Genomic DNA, 12,259 nt, shown 5'->3' with positions numbered 1-12,259 from the left:
CTGAATCCTACACTAAGGCACTGTACGAGCACATCCACTCATGCATGAATCGTGCCATCCCAAATAGAACCAAAATGCTCTCATCCAAAAAAAGGAAGCCAATCTGGTGGTCCCCTGCCATAAACAAACTTTACAACAAAAGGAAGAAACTTTTGCAGAAAAGAGGAAAATCCCAGGATGCAAAAAACTCCCTTACTGGCCTCAGTAAGAAACTGAGATGCCTCATAAAATACTCCAAAGCTAGTTACGAAAATAAAATTGCCAAAGATTCCAAAGACAACCACAAAGCATTCTATAACTATGTCAAGAATCTAAATGGCAATGCTCAGATCTGCTCTGAGCTAAAACAGAATGGCATTAAATATACTGATCCAAAGGATATTGCCAATATCCTGGCAGATCGATTCAGTGCCAACTTCACCCCCCTCTCACCCCCTAAATGGCCCATCTCAATACCGGAAGATTGCCAAATTCCAGTAATAACGGCCACACAGGTACAAAACGCACTCTCTAAAGCCAAGAATACAGCATCCATGGGACCAGATGACATCCCGGGCTGTGTACTACATGAACTACAATATGAACTGGCACCTCACGTAAGTGTCATGTTTAATCAAAGCCTCACCTCAGGTTTCGTGCCCACTGAGTGGCGCAGAGCTACAGTTATTCCAATCCACAAGGGGGGGATCCACCTTGGATCCCAGAAACTACCATCCCATCAGTCTGACAAGCCTTATCTGCAAGGCCATGGAGCGTATTATCATGGAACTTATAAACAAAGACATTGGCAACCTTCAAACACTGGACCCCACCCAGTTTGGGTTTGTGAAGGGCCGATCTTGTCTCCTGAACCTGATTGACTTCTTTGAATCAGTCTCCAGAGCCATGGACAAGGGTAAGGTGGTCCACACAGCCTATCTAGACCTTGCCAAGGCCTATGACACCCCCAACTCTGGAATCATAGATAAACTTACTAAGTTGGGCATTAATCCCTATGTCACCCAATGGGTTGCTAAATGGCTTACTAATAGAACCCACACTGTAAAAGTAGCCAACTCCAAATCCAGCTCCAGACAAGTGACAAGTGGAGTACCTCAGGGTTCAGTCCTGGGGCCACTCTTGTTTGGCATCTACTTCTCTGAAGTACAGGTCAACACTAAGGGACTCTGGCTAACAAAGTTTGCAGATGACTGCAAACTGGGAGCCATTATTGAATCCCCAAATGATGTGGATACTCTACAAAAGGGCCTTACAGAAACAGATGCTTGGTGCCAGAGCCATGGGCTCAAGCTCAATGCCAAGAAATGTATTGTTATCCCCTTTGGGAAAAAACATGTATCCATGAATTACCATATAGGTGACAGTACACTAAACACAGAAAGTGTGATAAGAGACTTAGGGACACAGGTGGACAGTGGTCTCACCTTCGATAACCACATCACCACAACAGTCAGGAAATCCTTCTATGTGGCACACCTCATCATGAAGGGCTTTTCATCCAGAACAAAGGATGTCATTGTCCCACTGTCCTCATCCCTCATTAGACCCATTATAGAATACAACGCCCCATTTGGTATGTACCTCTCAAGACATCTGCAACAACTGGAAAGGCCTCAGAAATACCTCACTAAAAGAATCACAGGCCTAAAGCAGATGCCCTACGCTGACCACCTTAAAAAACTCCAGCTATACTCTGTCGCATATCATCTACTCAGAGGCGATCTCTGCTTAACATACAAGGCCATGTCAAACCCAAAGCTGTTGGACATGTTACACTTAAAGAAATCCCAATCCCTCAGAGCTACACGCTCCAGGGATCTAAACCTTGTCATCACAATAAACAAAACATGCTGGAGGGATAGGTTCCTGACCCAGAGACTCCCCAGACTCTGGAATAGATTGCCCATACATGTCAAGCAGAGTGCCTCTTTGGACCTCTTCAAGAGGAACCTTGACGATTGGATGGGAGAAAGGAAATTCATCCCAGGGATCACGTCAGTCGCCCTGCTAGACAGGGGTCCAGGAAAGTAAATAATGTGGGAAGAAATAGCCAGGGAATTGTTATGGCTAGGCTTGTATAGGCCCTAGGGCTGATAGCCTAGTACCAACCTATGAACCTATGAACCTATGAACTTCATTACCGACTACCAAGGCTAAAGTTCAAGTATAAGAAACAGAATCAGAATCAGTTAAGGCAAACGTCCTGCCACAAAATACAAATCAGGACACTTTGTCATTTTATGGAAGCAGGCAAGTTGAGATTCTAAAAATTGTCACAAGAAGGAAACAGAAGGAATTGTATTTAAGCAAGATTATATGCCATGAAAATTACTGATGGCAAAGTTCTGCAAAGAAACTGGAGGCTTTCTCTTGAATGTGGGTAATGAGCTGTAGGATGACACTACAACACTTCAGTTGGCATGGAGATATCCAGAGAAGCATCCATTAATATGCCTACATTGACATGGACAAGTCCAGAAAAGCATCCATTATGATGTTGACAGAATGTCAGGAGAGCATCTACAAGAGGCATTATCTATTTATCAAATTAGTAAAATGCTTAATAACCTAAGCATTGTACAGTAATTATATACAGAGAAATAGCAGAATTAATAAGTATACTAATGTAATAATGATCATTTATTATTATTAAAATGTAAGCTCGGGTTTCTTTGTTGTGAAAACATTGGGTGCTACGTTATTGAGATGCCAGAGATAGGTGCTCAAAAACAGTACTGAACCTCAGAGTAACTTTGAAGGGCAAACTGCCATTGTAGCTGACTCTTCATTAGATATGGACGTGTACACAAGCATCCAGTGAGATGTCCAAAGAAGTGCCAAGAGGTATGCTACCTGCAGCACCCACCAAAATTGACTATACCATCAGCTCTTTACAGGAAAAGGGGCACGTTTTCTAAAGTGACAACTTCAAAGGTAGCTTTATTCAGCAAGTCATATGTGATAAATTGTAAGTCACTATTCCACAAGTAACAAAAAGTCAGCAAATTTTGTGACATCAAATGGCAACAGCCATGGTCCAAGGTCTGTATTTAACTGCAGTGCTAATGAGACTGTATTCCCATCTCCTAGATATTCATGCTATGGAATACATACATTTGGATTCTGAAAATCAAAGGTGGGACTCTCTAAATGTTTAATGCCATTTACATTGCAGAGCACCAGGATGTGAAGAATAACATGGATTGTTTTCCTGTACTGCTGCATAGCCTAAATTAGTCAAACTGACAGCACATCATCTCATGTCTGTCGGTTATTTTAAAAAGAAAAGAAAAAAAGTTGCACCATGCAGAGGATAGGGTTTTATGGTCAAATAACTGATAGTGAAGTCATCAAAAGAAGTCAGAACAGAACTGAACTAAAACTGGAAAACAGAAAAATGTCATACAGGGGCAGACTTGCCTCAATTGTAGGGAAGACACCACACCTACAAGAAACTTAACTTCCTCATCACAGAAAAACAGGACTATTGTTTTTTTTTTGTTTGTTTTTGTTTTTTTTATTCAAAATAATCCAAATGTAAACATATTCAGGAAATTTGACTTTAACTGTTTGCAGCTAATCCTAATTCAACAAAATACAAGGAGTTGGCTGTATGTAGTATGGACTATTGTTATATGTAGTAGTGCACAGAAAAGGAGTAACAAAATTCAGAAGATTACTGAACTGCATTATGCTCACTGCCAGTTCTTGCATTTATGCTCATTCATATCCCATTTCATTTTCTTCCTGATGTCTCAAAAGTACAGAGTCCTGCCATCTTACAGACCCATAATGACCTGTATTGCTGTCAGTATAGCTCAACATTCTTGGGCAAGGAGAAGGAGCTGTTATGCTATAGTAGCAGCTGCATAATGGTGGCATGATGGAGAACTTTATCCACTTTGCTTGATGTGTGCATGAACATAGCCATGACTAAGCATCCCTGTAATGAGTAGTAACAGTGGTTCTGTGCAGGTAGCATGGCAAAGGTATGATAATTTTATCTGCATGCATGTGCTGGAGGGGTAGCTCTGTACTTAGTGATTAGAATTACAGAAGACACTTCTGATTGGGTACTTCTATAAATTACTATGTAATACAGTTTCTCTTGAAAGATTTTCACTATGGTTCTTAAGATATTATGCAAGATATTTTCTGCATAGTTTCACCACGTTTTAAAACATGTTCACATATACACCAAAAATTAACATGGTAGTTCTGCGTATTAAAATGTAGCATCAACAGCCTTACAACCAGTCATTAAGATTTGACATAATACTCTAGTGGAAGTTTAAAAATGGGAAAGAAGAGTATCCTCTTACAGTCTAATGTCATGGCTGACGCTTTCCTTGGCTCAAATGAAAGGCCAAGTACCTTCTGAAGTTACTGTGACTGAAAAGATTTACTATAGCTGAAAGATTTATTTTCTTCACATAGTGACATTAAATGTTTCTGTACAGTGGAAATCCTAAGGTGGCCAGATGTTAAGCTTTGATTTTGGATGTAGAGATCAGGAAATGTAGCTGACGATGAATTAAAGATAAGCCTGGGTATATTTACAAATGTAGACCTGCTATGACTCTACTTTTCATTGTGATTTTTCTAGCGTACCAACTCGGATATTTTCTTTCTATGTAAATGCATGTATATATTGTGTTTTTGTCAGTCACTCTGTGCATAACATCATTGGTCTATTGACTTAACCCTGGGCGGAGACTGAACTAGGTCTAATAGGATCAGTGTTCTACCCTGGTTAACAAAGTAAAATAAACAAACATCAGAAAACAGACATTCAATATACAGACAAAACAAAAAAAAACACCAAAACCCACATTAAATTAATTGCAGAAAACAGGCAAACACTACTTCTGAGATCAATTTACACTAAAAATAGACTAAAATTAAACAAAAAAAAAAGAAAGAAAGAAAACCATATCAATACCACAAGATGTGGTTTGTCTCAACAGTTGTAATGTTATGGAAGGTTTTTTTCTAAGGTAAGTTTCAGGTTTAAGGTTAGGGTTAGCACTCATTAGTAAAGTGGGCAGTGAGGCTTTGCCTTAGAAACCCCCTTTTTGTAGCACTACCAATATACTTGATTGACTCAAGCACGAAAAACACCCTAACCCAACACTCACATAAACACGTTCCTATTCCTAATTCCAACCTACTTACCTGTGTACATTCTGAACTGTTTGCATTTTGAACTGTCTGCTTTCTGACATTGTCCTTCTAGACATAAAGGAGAATACTAGACCATGCGGAAGTTGCGGTCATGAATCCAGCACTGCATTCTCTTACATTGATACAAAGGCCTGTCTTTCATATGTGTGAATCTTGTTTTATTTTTAGTTTTTAATTCACAAAGTTAACAGAACAACTGGTTTGACATCACTATGCACTGACTCTAATCCTCATCAATTTATCAGAAAATCAATTTACTTGGGATGGTGCAAAAGTTTGAAGTGACACAATTAAGGTTGTTATAAAGTTAAATGTAACAGGTTTTACATCAACGTTCATTTTCCGAATAATAAGAAAATGATTGGGAGGGACAGGGCAAAAATCAGAGAAATTAAAAAGTTAACAGGGCAACAGTTTTGCATCAATATGCATTTTCTGAAACAAAATCAGCAATAAGTACAAAATTCTAATGCCTGACATTGTTGGTACACTGCAGTTTTCAGTGTTTTATCAAAAAGGCAAACGTTTTACGAGGAACGCAGCAAAAGTATGAGGCAAATCCTAGTCATGCTGCAAAATTGGGTGCTTCAGGTGACGGATCATTGATTTTTCAACTGTTCAACATAATGTTTAAAATGTTAGGGCAGTAGTAGGCAGCTGTCAAACTATGCTACTCCCTTAACATTCTGGGCACTGCACAATTATAATACCACGGTCCAGTGCTCTCCATTAACATCATCCTTCTGAGTGTCAGCATTCTGAAAGACGAACACATAATTATATGGCTTTCACCCACTGGCTCAAAGGGTCTTTTCTGTGTGTTCTATATAAAAATTCTCAAAATGATTTTTATAAGAAAGTATTCTAAAGTTTGATGGTCATGTTTTTGTTATAAGACTTAAGTCATGTATTCGCATAGCTCAGTTAATAAAGTGAACTCTTGCTACCTGAACCTGTCCTGACCAAAATCTAATTATTTTATAGTAACAAAAGGCTAGTCATAATAAATGTTCTTATTCATTTTTACATCCATGTTTCTCGATAAGCCTTTCTTTAATGAAACAGTAATTTATATTGATAGGTATATTAACAGTTGCTTCCTTATCTAAAAAAGTGATCCTGCTGAGTGCCTGATTTTATGAAGGAATGTTGTCACTTTCTGGAGTTTGATACAAGTACACATTTAACATCAATGCCTTTTTTGGGTGTTATTGCTTCTAAGATGGGTAGCGCATTAGTGTCTATAATCTATTGCAAAATGCTGGAAGGTAATATTCTATTAAAATTTAACAGATTCATTCCCAATGTGGTGTACGTCTTATGTTTTACAATAAGTACTCCCTCTATATCTTTTTCAGTTATAAAAGAATGGTTGCGTTGCTAGATATGGTCCAGTTGTGAAAGACAGAGTAAGGAAAGCAGTTATATCACAGACTGCTGATCAGGTTATTCACTATATATATATATATATATATATATATATATATATATATATGTTGCTAAGGGTTGTCAATTTATTTCTATGAATTCTTTGGACAATTTTTAATCTTTATTTATTCAAAATATTTAAATTCTTAAGTCTCAGTATTTTCCATATAAAATAATACAATACATTGTCCCAAGAATGAGATTTTCCAGTATCATTCAGTTAGAATAGCAAACACATAGATAAAACACTACTTTAAACCTTCATTTAAAAAGTTTAAAATCTGGAGGAGGAAGAAGTACTCCTTCCAGGATCACAATAGACCCTCCTAAATGAACAGTAATGGAGGGACTCCTAAGAGAGGACTCCGACTTGCACACTTATATCAGGGAAAGCAGCTTATTCCAAAAGGATGCAGCAAAGTAACCAAAAGAATCCTTCGCAGATGTTTCAAGTCAGACTCTTGGAAAAGAAATGAGCCCTTCAACTGGTACATAGCAGAGATACAAGGACACAAAAACTCTCTCAAATAAGTAGGAACTAGATCATGTACGGCATAAAAAGTGACATTAAGAATGTTAACAATACACATGGCCACAAATAACAGCCAGTACAGGTTCCACAGCACAGGTGTGACATGACATACAACAGTTAGCAACCTAACCATGGAATTCTGAATCCACAGCAAAGAGGCTGTATCACCAACTGAATGTCCAAGGTGCAGAGCATTATACTGACTGAAATGAGACAGGAAGAGAACATGAATTACCATTTAAGGTGAGTTGATAGAATAGAGTCTGACTTGGATTGTATTTGTAAGACATTAAAAAGATTTAGTTTGATCTTGGCATCAGGAACAATGGCCAGATCAAATTCAAAATGTATATTGTCATATATAATCAATGGGAGAGTAGAGGAAGATGAAATAACGGATGGATAGATGGATAGTGTCATGTGTCAGCACAGGTTCATTCTTAGTGAGATGAGGTTCATGCCATTGCTGAATACCTTAGCAAGAATCAAATATCAACCCCCACCCCAACCCCATCATCTGCGTTTAAGCAGTCCTGAAATGTCAGCAAGTAATTTGCTAAAACAAAGCCCCTTGTGTAGGAAAATTCCATAATGAATAATCAACACCTATTAATTAGTTAGCCTAAAAAGTGTATATGTAGCAACAGATTGAATACATAACACTAAAAGCAAAACCAAGATGCTCAAAGATCTCTGCAGATGATGACTGCTGCCACAAAATTAAAATATACTTGCTTTTGGGAAAGAAACCTATGGAAAATCTGAATAAGATTTTAAAGAAAAGGTCCATACAGTCAAAGCTATGGTCTTCCAACTAATGGCATATGACAGTGAGAACTGGGTTATAAGAAATGCTGTAGTTTGGAAAAAATGAAGCTTTTAAACTATGGTCTTGAAGAAAACCTATGAGAATTTTGTAGAGTGCAAACAGATCAAATCAGTGAGTACTTAAGGAAAAAAACCCAGGCTGCTCATTGTAAGGCCTGATTGTAAAACTAAAACTCAAAAACTTTGGCCACATAATGCAAAGACCAAAGATTCACAACACATTCCTGTTTGGTATCTACTTCTCTGAAGTCCAGGCCATCACGAAGGGACTCTGGCTGACAAAGTTCGCAGACAATTGCAAGTTGGGAGCTATTATTAACTCCCCAAGTGATATTGACATCCTGCAGAAAGGCCTCACTGAGACCAACAACTGGTGCCAGAACCATGGCCTTAAGCTCAATGCCAAAAAATGTGTCGTCATCCCCTTTGGGAAAAACCTGGTTCCCATGAATTACCACATCGATGGTAGTCCACTGAACACAAATGGCGTTATACGAGATCTGGGAAAACAGGCTGACAGCAACCTATCTTTCAAACACCACATTGCCCACTGTGGTCAGAAAGTCCTTCTATGTGGCACATCTCATTACTAAGGGTTTTGCATCCAGGAAGAAAGAGGTCATTGTCTTCCTCTATTCTTCCCTCATTAGGCCAATCATCGAGTACAATGCCCCATTTGGCATGTACCTCACTAGACACCTGCAACAACTGGAGAGGCCACAAAAGTACCTCACAAAGAGGATCCAAGGCCTTAAACACATGTCCTGTATGGACAGACTCAAAATACTCCAACTATTCTCTGTCTCATATCGCCTACTTAGAGGCAATCTCTGCTTGACTTAGAAAGCCATGTCTGACCAAGCTCTGTTAGAAATGCTACATGTAAAGAAATCCCAATCCCACTGCACCACACGCTCCAAGAGACCTCAACTTCATTATCACAATCAACAGAACATGCTAGAGGGACAGGTTCATAACCCAGAGACTGCCCATGCTATGGAATAGACTTCCCATACATGTCAAGCAGAGCACCTCACTGGCCCTCTTCAAGAGAAATCTTGATGAGTAGATGGGAAATAGAAAGTTCATCCCTGGGATCACTCCAGTGGCTCTACACGACAGAGGCACTGGGAAATAAGGTCGGGTGGCACAAAGCCAGAGTAATCCTATGAGCTAGGCTTATAAAGGCTCCAGGGCCATTAGCCTAGTATACACCTATGAACCTATGATAAGAGAAAACACAGATAATGGGAAAGATCAAAGACAAAAGAAGGGGAAGGCAGAGGCTAAGATGGATAGACAGCTAAAGTAATAAATACAGATTTGAAAGAACTTAGAAAAGCAATTTCCAATGGACAAGACTGGCATGCTAAAGTCCCTGAGGTCACAATGAGTTGTACTCAAATAAATGACGAAACAATGACAACATAGCTATGAGTTTCTCCAACTAAAACAGAAGACGACAATTACCTGATGCTGACAATGTCTATCAAAACATTCATGAGTTACAGTGTAAGAAAGAGCTACCTACACAAATATGTAATAGTGTACATATGAAGTAAGGTGCTTTTTAAGGCATTTTGTAATGAAGGTGGTGTATATTCAAATCAAGCAGGAGGCCTTTATCAGAAGGCAATAATTAATACTGTATGTAGTTTATCTCATAAGATGCTCAGAAATACAAACATATACTACTGAAAAGTTTGTGTGTGTGTGTGTGTGTGTGTGTGTGTGTGTGTGTGTGTGTGTGTGTGTGTGTGTGTGTGTGTGTGTGTGTGTGTGTCCGCGCGCATACATACAAGTCAGAAAGAGAGAGAGTGAGCATGTGTGTCCATATTTAATTATATAAATTAGGACAAAATATCTTGTATGGGGAGTTTTGGGGATAAATCTCCTTGCATGTTTGATAGCCAAAATAGAAGTTCCCATTCTTTTCTTAAGTCTTGCAACATCAGAGTATACTTGTACAATTAGACTAAAAGGAACTGATGTAAAAGAACCTGCGTTGCGCTTGGTGAAATATCTGTTAAAAAAATTGTTTCTGAACAACATTTTAGAAGGTTGGTTTAAGATCCATTTTGCATTATATTTTCAAAATAACTCATTTAGGGTACTTCAGTAGTTTTATGAACCAAGCCACATCATTTCTCTTTCAGTTTTAAACTTTTTACAGAAGTATGAGTTTGATTACACCATCTGGTGGATTGGATTGTTTGTAAATCTTTCAACTTGTACCACTGTTGATTGCTTTCCTGCAGCACTGGAGATGAACATGCTCGTGGAAACTGGGGTCTCCTCGATCAAGTTGCTGCTCTGCGGTGGGTAAAAGAGAACATCAAGAGCTTTGGTGGTGACCCAGATTCAGTTACGATTTTTGGAGAGTCAGCAGGAGGGATAAGTGTTTCTTTTCATGTATGTATTATATTAATTATATCAACAAGATTTGTGTACTAGAGGTAACAGGGAATTCTGACAATGCTTGAATTTTGAAAGTGACAGATATGCCTCAAAAATACAGCTCTGTATTGCTGTATTGTAAGAAATATGCTATTGCATTTTCTTGTCAAGTTACTTCTGTGAGTGCTACTATGGCATTGACTGAAGGGTAGGTTGATATATCAAAATTAACATTTATCCAATATAGATTCCCTAATTTTATGGAGCAGGAAATAGAGTTCTCATTCTTGTCACAACTGCTACACTTCAACAGAACACAGTCATACATTTTAACTATATTTTTAAATGGGCTGTTTACCATATTTGGAAACAATACAGCTCAAGTACAGAATACATGAAATATCATGCCAAAAAAATGAACAAAACAAATCTTTCAATGTTTAATATACTAACATACTGGTGTAGTATAAACAACTAAGCCATTACTTATAGATTGCATCTCTGAAGTCACACAAGTTTCACTTAATTACTGATAACCCAGCCATTACTGATAATATAGTAGTCCTCTACCCTACCTAGTTATTACCAGTAATATGGTAGTCCTTTCCCCTACACACCTACTTAAAATCACCCAGTCATCCCTTCAGATGTTGACACAGCCTTCCAGTAATCTCTGCTGCCAAATCTAGGCAATAAAGTAGTAGAGGAGTCACATGATACTCTTGTGCTGTAGCCATTGGTTTGCTTTCTCTAGTGTATCCAGTTGATGGAAAATCTTTTGACTGTATCAGAACCTGTTGACAAATGTACATACATGTCCAAATACATTAGACAAATGTGACCTTTGATAACTTTCACAGTAGGATAATGGGTTTATTTTCTGCAAATTCCTGTCTCCTGCTCTGCCTGTGTAGGTAGTGCCCAAATGGTATTATGTGAAACGTAATTCACAACTGGTTTTAAAGTTTTCATAGATCTTCCTTAAGTGCATAGATATATACCTCTCTTTCACTTTATACATTTTATATATATATATATATAAATATATATATATAAACACTTTAAAATCTCGAAATACTGAAATGTCGAATTTCAGTATCTCGGGACTATAAAGCCAAATGTTGAAAATAGCAAAAGTTCATAATCGCGAATTTGAATATCTCGAATTCGCGGTTATGGCCTTATGCTACATTATGTCTGGGTTTGCTTGTTAATGGTGCGCGGTGCCGTGTGTGGATCTAGGTGTTATGTCAGGTAAGTGAGTGTTTTGTAAGGGTTTTGAGTGGGAGTTAGAGTGTAAGTGAGTGTGCTGATATGTTTGATGTGTGTGTGAGGGACTGGAGAATGTGCATGTGTGAGTTTGCTTTTGTTTCTTGTTTGTGCGATCTCGGAGTTAGTATATATAAGTAGGGTTGTGCAGGGGGGCTTGCCCCCCTGCTTATTAGTGTATGAGTTGTGTATGTGTGTAGTTTTGTTTTTTTATTTTGTGATGTGGGTGTTTTGGTGTATGTGTGGCGTGGTGTGTGCAGTTTGTTTGGGTTTTTGAATGTCGCGGTTTTGGGCTCGAGGTTTTGTAGTTTTGGTGTTTTGTGGATTCGCTTTCATGGTCTCGAGATACTGAAATTCGATGTTTTAGTATTTCGAGATTATGAAGTGAATCTATGTATATATATATATATATATATATATATATATATATATATATATATATATATGGATCTACTACTCTAGGTCGAAATTACACTATTTCAACATACGATAGTAGTGTCCCACTAACGCGAATGTGCACTTCAACGAAAGTGCACTTTTGCAAAAGACACTAAGTTGAATGGGACATTTCCTGCACTGTGGTGCAGTAGTGACAGACCTTAGGGTTAGGGCTTGGGTTAA

At 38.2% G+C, this 12,259-nt stretch overlaps 1 protein-coding gene across 1 annotated transcript in view; it reads left to right on the top strand.

Annotated features, from left to right (window-relative positions):
* LOC122810347 (fatty acyl-CoA hydrolase precursor, medium chain-like) overlaps positions 1 to 12,259 on the top strand; it is a 520,290-nt gene that overhangs the window by 142,077 nt on the left and 365,954 nt on the right. The window contains exon 5 of the mRNA XM_044081928.1: positions 10,231 to 10,384. Within this exon, the coding sequence (XP_043937863.1) occupies positions 10,231 to 10,384 (154 nt within the window). The remainder of the gene's footprint in view (positions 1 to 10,230; positions 10,385 to 12,259) is intronic.

Source organism: Protopterus annectens, chromosome 8.part1, assembly GCF_019279795.1.
Source record: "Protopterus annectens isolate FY-2018-M chromosome 8.part1, PAN1.0, whole genome shotgun sequence".
In the NCBI taxonomy this organism is placed as follows: Eukaryota; Metazoa; Chordata; order Ceratodontiformes; family Protopteridae; genus Protopterus; species Protopterus annectens.
The sequence above is the reverse complement of the archived record's forward strand: the minus strand, read 5'-3'. Positions and strand labels throughout refer to the sequence as shown.